This window comes from Eumetopias jubatus, unplaced genomic scaffold, assembly GCF_037043125.1.
Source record: "Eumetopias jubatus isolate StellerSeaLion01/CBP00866 unplaced genomic scaffold, mEumJub1_p1.0 scaffold_9, whole genome shotgun sequence".
Taxonomy (NCBI): Eukaryota; Metazoa; Chordata; class Mammalia; order Carnivora; family Otariidae; genus Eumetopias; species Eumetopias jubatus.
In genome coordinates, this window is record NW_028274815.1 from 116,807,809 (window position 1) to 116,815,574 (window position 7,766).

Genomic DNA, 7,766 nt, shown 5'->3' on the forward strand with positions numbered 1-7,766 from the left:
GGAATCTACCAGATACTGTTCAGGGAAAGCCTGAAGGTGACATTTCAGCCTATGAAGGTGACATTTCAGCTAAGAACTAAAGGGTGAGAAGGGACCAACCAAGGTGTCCTCCTCAGCCTGAGGCTACATAAGGGGAGCTCGGGAGCAGGGTGTTAGGAGTATCCAAGAAGCCTGCTGTTCGGCTTCTCTTCTGTCTCATTCCACATTTCTCCCCCTCCTCCCAGCACCTCCACCTGGCAGTACTTCCCCAACCCCAGGTGCCAGGTAAGTGTATCTCTGCTCCTATCTTGAGCTGTTCACAGTTCTTCCCTGCCCATTCCTGTCTTCCTAACCCTGCAGATCTCCTGGAACCAAGGGGTTGACTTGTGGTGGCATGAACTCATGCAAGAGGCAGAGGATGAGTGTGAGCCCGAGTGGTGTGATGCTGAGGACCCACTCTTCATCCTGTACACCAGTGGCTCCACAGGCAAACCCAAGGCAAGTGTGTGTGTGTGTGTGTGTGTGTGTGTGTGTGTGTGTGTGTGTGTGTGGCTGTGTAGGGTTGAGAAGTGAATTTATGTTCGTGTGTATGAGAGTGATTCAAGTGGCTCAGAGATACCATCTTAGGGTGTGGATATGAATGATGACTGACTATGTATGTGTATGGTGTGTGAGATGGGAACATGGAGAAAAAGGGACAGAAGAGAGATGGATGCTATGAAAGGGGTGCTGGCAGGGCCAGAATCCCTGAGGAGGATCTTCCTGTAGCTCTGCCCAGCCTATATTTGGTGCTCTGTGGGGGTGAGTCCAAGTCTCCAAGCTGAGGCCCTATTTTTCCTCCAGGGTGTGGTACATACTCTTGGGGGCTACATGCTCTATGTGGCCACGACCTTCAAGTACGTGTTTGACTTCCACACGGAGGATGTGTTCTGGTGCACAGCAGACATTGGCTGGATCACTGGCCATTCCTACGTCACCTATGGGCCACTGGCCAATGGTGCCACCAGTGTTTTGGTGAGAAGGGAGCTGGGACCCATGGCTACTTGGCCTACTTAGGGGTGGACAAGATGGTCCTGGGTGACAGTCTCCCAAAGCCACTTGGTCTAGGGACAGGGGGACTTACACAATGACCTGTTCCCTGGAGAAAGAAGAATTCTGAGGGGGTTGACTTGTCTGTAAGGGAGTGAAGACATGGGTGTGTCAGAAAGGGCAAAATACTGAGCCTGGGGTATGATAGGGGAATTGAGAGACTGTTGGAAAGGACTGGGAATGACCAGCCTTCACTGGGGTCAGTTTGAGGGGATTCCCACATACCCGGATGTGAGCCGCCTGTGGAACATCGTGGACAAGTACAAGGTGACCAAGTTCTACACAGCACCCACGGCTATCCGCCTGCTTATGAAGTTTGGAGATGAGCCTGTCACCCGGTGAGACCCCCTCCCCAGCTGTTGCCCCATGGGGGTCCCTCAGAGCTAGGTGCTGGCCTTTGTGTACAGTCTTTTCCATTCCACTGTTCCAACTCCTTCGCCTAGAATAGGGGAGGGGGCAGAAGAGCCTGGGCATGTCTTCCTGGTTCCCAGTGGTACTCAGAGTCTTCCTTTCTTCCCACTCCCCTGCCCAAGGCATAGCCGGGCATCCTTACAGGTATTAGGCACAGTGGGTGAACCCATTAACCCTGAGGCCTGGCTGTGGTACCACCAGGTGGTAGGTGCCCAGCGCTGTTCCATCGTGGACACCTTCTGGCAGACAGAGACAGTGAGTAAAGGAATCAGAAGGTTGGGGCTAAGGGACAGTGTGGGAAGACTGACTCAAACCCCTGATCTCTGACTTCCACAGGGTGGCCATATGCTGACCCCCCTCCCTGGTGCCACACCAATGAAGCCTGGTTCTGCTGTGAGTGAGGCCCCCTTGGCTGGTCCTGGGCTAGGCAGGAGTAGAGTCTCCGGGCCTAGGTAGAGGGTGGGGGACTAGACTAATATGTGTGAGGAACCTGGGGCTCTGAGGGTCCCTGGGAGAGGTAAAGAGTTGAGTCACAGTTGCCTCATTCCTCTCCTTGAGTCCTGTCTCCTGTTTGCTTCTAGACCTTCCCGTTCTTTGGTGTAGCTCCTGCAATTTTGAATGAGTCTGGGGAAGAGTTGGAAGGTGAAGCTGAAGGTTACCTGGTGAGGTCCTGACCCTTGGATGTCTGTGAGGAGTTGGGAGGAAAGAGTATGGCAAGGGATGCGGTACTTTGCTTCAGAGTTTAGAACCTAGTTTCTGCTGATAGGTGCTTGTGGCTAAAGCTCCATGGTTGAGGGTTTATCCTCTGCGAGACCCTGGAGGAAATCCTTCTGGTTATTTAGCCTGCCTCTCTGCCTTTTGGCCCACTTTGGCTCTTAAGGACTCTGTTCAAGTTTCCTCACGATGCCTTTTGAGGTCTGGAAGACTTAGTGCTAACTCTCTTTGACAAAAGTTCTAGTGTGAAAGGAGTCTTCATAACATAGCAGAAAATCATACAGGCTCCAGAGTCAGCCTGCTTGGGTTCAAATCCTAGCTCTGCCTCTTCTGTGACTTCAGATAGGTTGCCTAACCCCTTTGAACTTAAATTTCTTTTGTAAAATGGGGTTATCCTCAAGTTGCTGGATTGATTAAACTAGATAATCCATTTGAAGGATTTAGCATAGAACCTAACAGTTAGTGTTTAACAAATGTTAGCGGTTGTGATTTTTATATGAGTACTTGTAGGAAGATCATCAGCCCCCACCATCCACCCTCCACCCCACTTTACTTTTACTAAGAGCAAATTGTAACAAGGACAGGACTTAAATCCATACCTTCTGACTCTTAGCCTGGAATTTCATCCATCTCATCAATCTACTACCACAGGACATTATTGATTGGGGCAGTACTTTTTCACTTTTATATGACTATATTCATTTGTATCCAACTGGACTTGGTTTCCTGAGGAGACTCAAATTTACTAAATGCTTATCACTAGCAGAACATTGTACTAGGCAACTTCCACCTACCATTAATTCAATCTTCACAGTAACTTTGGGAGGATGAGATTATTTTCTCTGATCTACAGAAGAGGATCTGAAGCTTAGAGAGGCAAAGTTACTAACCCGAGGTCACACACTAAGTAGCAGAGCCAGGATTCTCAGTCTGGGTTGTCGTTCTCCACAGCCTGTACTTTGTCCTAACTTCTCAGGAAGGGCGTTCAGGCCGTTTCTCCTCAGGCTGGGCAAAACTGTGATGGCCCAGGCTGTGAGTGAGACGGTGTCTCGTCTTTCAATGAGACAGTCTAGCCAGTGTGACCACTGTGCCTTTCTCACTCCCCAGGTGTTCAAGCAGCCCTGGCCAGGAATCATGCGCACAGTCTATGGGAACCATGAACGCTTTGAGGCCACCTACTTTAAGAAGTTCCCCGGTTACTACGTAACAGGAGATGGTGAGCCTTGGCTGTATCTTTCCCGTATCTCCCACCTTGACATGTACCTTCCCCTTCCATTTTCAGGAAGAATTGGTTAGTGGTGAAGAAAAACAGAGAGGGACATATTCTATGTGTCAGTGTCTAATACCCAGGTAGAGCTGTAGAGAAGACTGTAAGAGCAGGAATGAGTGTTGCATGGAGGGTCTCAGCATGGTACCACCTGACATGATATATGAGGAAAGAGGTTCTTGTTTCCACTGTTCCTGTGCTAAAAGAAATAGGGCATGTAGCGGTGTGTATTACTATGTCATATGCATTCTCATGTCTGGAGCCTGTGTTTTAGCCCATGACTCTGTCCACCAATCCATTCATCCAGAGCTTTTTATTGAGCATGTACTATGCCGAGGCACTGATCTAAGTTCAGGGATTATTACCATGAATAAGGTAGGCAAGGTCTCTGTTCACATGGGGCTTATATTCTAGTAAGGGGAGACAGACAATAAATTCAGCAAACAAGTAAATAAGCTTATCTTGGTGACAAGTGCTATGAAGAAAAATAAATAGGGTAACAGGATAAAGAATGTCTACAGGAATAGTCACCATACATGGGATGGTGAGAGAAGGCTTCTTTGAAGTGATATTTGTTTGACCAGAGACCTCCAGGGTGAGAAGGAGGCAAGGCATGGGAAAATCTGGAGTGAGTGTTCTGTGCGGAGACACCAGCTTGAAATGTCTGAGGAACAAACTGAAGCCTGTGTGTCTGACATGTAGTGAGCAAAGGGAAGAATGTTACATGAAGTTGGAGAGGTAGATAATGTGGGGCCTTGTGGGCCATGGTGGGGACTTTGGATTTTATCCAGTGTACAGTGGGGGAGACCTTTAGGGCTTGTAAGCAGAGAAGTGATAAGAACTGATTTATTGTTTAGAAAATAACTTTGATTTATGGAGAACAGACTTTAGGTGGGTGTATTAATTATCTATTGCCATGGAAAAAATTACCCCCAAACTTGGCAGCTTAAAACAACAAATATTATCTCATACAGTTTCTGAGGATCAGGAATTTGTGAGTGGCTTTGCCGGTAGTTCTCATTCAGTCTCTCGTGGGTTGCAGTGAAGCTCTTGGTTGGGGCTGCAGTCATTTGAAGGTTTGACTGAGCCTGGAGGACACACTTCCAAGCTCACTCATGTGGCTGTTGGCAGGAACCCTCAGTTCTTCACCACGTGTGCCTCTCCATAGGGCTACTTATGACATGGCAGCTGACTTCCCCTAGAGAAAATCATCTGAGAGAATGCCACAGTGTCTTCTAGAATCTGATTTCAGAAATGACATACCATCCCTTCTGCCAAATTCTGTTGATTACACAGACTAACCCTAGTACAATGAGAAAGAGACTACACAGGAGTCTGAATATCAGAAAGTGGAAATCAGTGTAGCTGTCTTGGAGCCCGGCTACCACGTGGGCAAGTTTAGAAGCAGGAAGACTTGTTAGGGGGCTATTAGTGGGTATAGCAGTTTGATAATGTGGATCATGTATCCAGCTGTAGGATATTAATTACATGGTGCATTTCTTCTCTTTCCAGGCTGCCGGCGGGACCAGGATGGCTATTACTGGATCACTGGCAGGATTGATGACATGCTGAATGTATCTGGTGAGGGCCAGAGACCATTTTCCCTTCTCATTAGCACTACTCTCCCAGCAAGTCCCAGCCAAAGCCTTCCGAGCGAGCCAGGATGTCCTCTAGACAAACCACGCTTGGAGTACAGCATTCAGTTCTGGGTACAGGTTTTGGAGGAAGAGTGATAAACACTGGAATGTGCCTAGAGGAGGGGAACTGGGATGGTGGGACAACTGAAGCAGGTCATGTGAGGAATGAATGAAGGGGCTTCCCCACTTGACCAGACCAGGACTGCCCTGCTGGCATAGATGGAACAGGGGCTGGGGTAGAGGCTGGGATCTCTCTCATGGCACTTGCTTTCCCTTGACAAGGACATCTGCTGAGCACAGCAGAGGTGGAATCAGCACTTGTGGAACATGAGGCTATTGCAGAGGCAGCTGTGGTCGGCCACCCTCATCCTGTGAAGGGCGAATGCCTCTACTGCTTTGTCACCCTGTGCGATGGCTACACCTTCAGCCCCACCCTCACCGAGGAGCTCAAGAAGCAGAGTGAGGAGCCTCCCCAAGCAGGGACTGTAGGGTCTGACCTGACAACCCAGTTAGCACAGCAAGTTGTTGGGGAGAGGCTAGAGCAAGCTGTGAACTACAGACAGATCCCAGGGGGCCTTGGGGGCTGTTTGTCTTCTTCCCACTCAGTCCCCACTAGTCTCTCCACTAGGATGCTAATGGCTGACATTTACAGAATTCTCTGTGCCACCACTGGGCTAAGTACTTTGAATGCATTAATCCACTTAATCCCGATAATCACCACTGTGAAACAGATCCTATTGTTACTCCCATCCTAAAGATGAAGAAATTAAGGCTCAGAGAAGTTAAGTCACTTGCCCAAGGCCACACTGCTAGTAAAGTGGGATTTAAATTCTAGCAGGCTGATTCTTAGAGTCTGAGTTCCATGAAGGTAGATTAAAATAAAATGAGATAGTAAAAGACAATGTGTTAAAAAGAGAGAAAGACTGGGGTGCCTGGGTGGCTCAGTTGTTAAGCGTCTGCCTTCAGCTTGGGTCATGATCACAGGGTCCTGGGATTGAGCCCAGCATCGGCTCCCTGCTCAGCAGGAAGCCTGCTTGTCCCTCTCTCACTCCCCCTGCTTGTGTTCCCTCTCTCGCTGTGTCTCTCTCTCTGTCAAATAAATAAATAAATAACATCTTTCAAAAAAAAAAAGAGAGAGAGAGAGAGAAAGATAGGCAATGACTCCAAGAATGACTCTGTGGGCAGGGCTTTGGAGAGGAAATAGGGAGGGAACAAAGCCATCTCTACCTTGGTTTTTGGGAGCGTGGCTAAGGGTACTGAAGAAACACTTAATGATTTCTTGGTTACAGTTAGAGAAAAGATTGGCCCCATTGCCACTCCGGATTATATCCAGAATGCACCTGGCTTGCCTAAAACCCGCTCAGGTATGTTCAGAGGCCTCAAGGGATTGGGTTTGGGATTGGTCAAGGCCTAATGATGGTGGAGTGTGTGTGGATGGAAGGCTTTTTGGCAGGGCTGGAGTGGGTCAGTGCTATTACCAGGTAACCAGAAGGCTGTGGTCCTCCAGGGAAAATCATGAGGCGGGTGCTTCGGAAGATTGCTCAGAATGACCACGACCTCGGGGACATGTCTACTGTGGCTGACCCAACTGTCATCTGCCAGCTCTTCAACCACCGCTGCCTGACCATCCAGTAAACAAGACCTTGCCCTTTACCCAGGCTTCCCCCTGCTTGGCTTTCCAAAGTTTTGCCCACCCTCCCAGTCCCCATCCAGGAGTGCTGAGGGCCAGTGCTGACCCACACCACCTCCCTTGACCAGCTGTCTGGGACCAAGGACCAGCTTTGCCCTTGGGTGGAGGCAACTTCCTGTGGCTGGCAGATAGATGGGACATGGCCCAGGTTAGCCTCAGATTGCTGTGCCCTAGATTGCAAGAGCCCTTGGAGCCCAGAACAGGGACCTGAAGGTCATGTCCCTTACCCAAGTTAAGTATGCAGAAGGCAAGTGAGGGTCTAGACTGAAGCAGGGAGGCAGCTCTGTAATCCTATGTCAGCTCTCTCAGGAAGCACCAGTACTTATCCTGGATTTGCATTTGTCCTTAGAAATGCCTGTGTGTGAGTCCCAAAAGAATTGATTATTATTTTTTTTAAATACTTTGCTGCTTCTGTTCTATATCTGAATTCTCTTTTGTGCCAGATGGCAGTGCTTGTCTGCCCATTTGCTTCAGGGGATGTGCAGACAGGCTGGTTCCAGAGGGTTTTCAGATTACCTGCTTCTTTGCTGGAATAAATATGTTTTGTTCCTAGGGCCAGAAGAGTTTGTCTTCCTTGTCCTCTGTTCCCACCCTTCCATGAACAGTCCTGCCCATAAGAGACACTCTCAGATGAAACTCTTCTATTCTTGCCCCAGTCATGCTCAGGCTCTGGATGTAGGAATAAAGTCATGACCTTAAAAAGGTGGTAACTTGTTTTCTTAGGTATCTTATAGACTGTATACTTAACTAGCTGCTCTGATTTGTGTGGGGGATGGGAAGGGAAGTGGTTTTCCTCAGGAATACCCCAATATCCTCCTTCCAGAACTTTTGGTTTGGGCAGATCTAGGCAGGGCTTCACTCAAAGGCCCTTTGGCAAGCTCCTGAACTAAGCAGGAAAGCACCTGAAGCCAGTTCCCGCCTGTGATGTCCCATCACACTTGCAGTATTTCCTGTGATCCTGTGGGAGCATTAGTGAGTG

At 48.8% G+C, this 7,766-nt stretch overlaps 1 protein-coding gene across 2 annotated transcripts in view; it reads left to right on the top strand.

The window, feature by feature from the left end:
* ACSS2 (acyl-CoA synthetase short chain family member 2) overlaps positions 1–7,348 on the top strand; it is a 47,920-nt gene extending 40,572 nt beyond the window's left edge. For both annotated transcript variants that reach the window (XM_028118557.2, XM_028118556.2), the window contains 11 exons: positions 340–477; positions 823–993; positions 1,273–1,406; positions 1,602–1,734; positions 1,816–1,872; positions 2,061–2,141; positions 3,301–3,409; positions 4,973–5,041; positions 5,380–5,556; positions 6,387–6,461; positions 6,605–7,348. In XM_028118557.2, coding sequence (XP_027974358.1) covers positions 340–477; positions 823–993; positions 1,273–1,406; positions 1,602–1,734; positions 1,816–1,872; positions 2,061–2,141; positions 3,301–3,409; positions 4,973–5,041; positions 5,380–5,556; positions 6,387–6,461; positions 6,605–6,732 — 1,272 coding nt within the window. In that variant the 3' untranslated portion in view covers positions 6,733–7,348. The remainder of the gene's footprint in view (positions 1–339; positions 478–822; positions 994–1,272; positions 1,407–1,601; positions 1,735–1,815; positions 1,873–2,060; positions 2,142–3,300; positions 3,410–4,972; positions 5,042–5,379; positions 5,557–6,386; positions 6,462–6,604) is intronic.
* Positions 7,349–7,766: the final 418 nt, after the last annotated feature.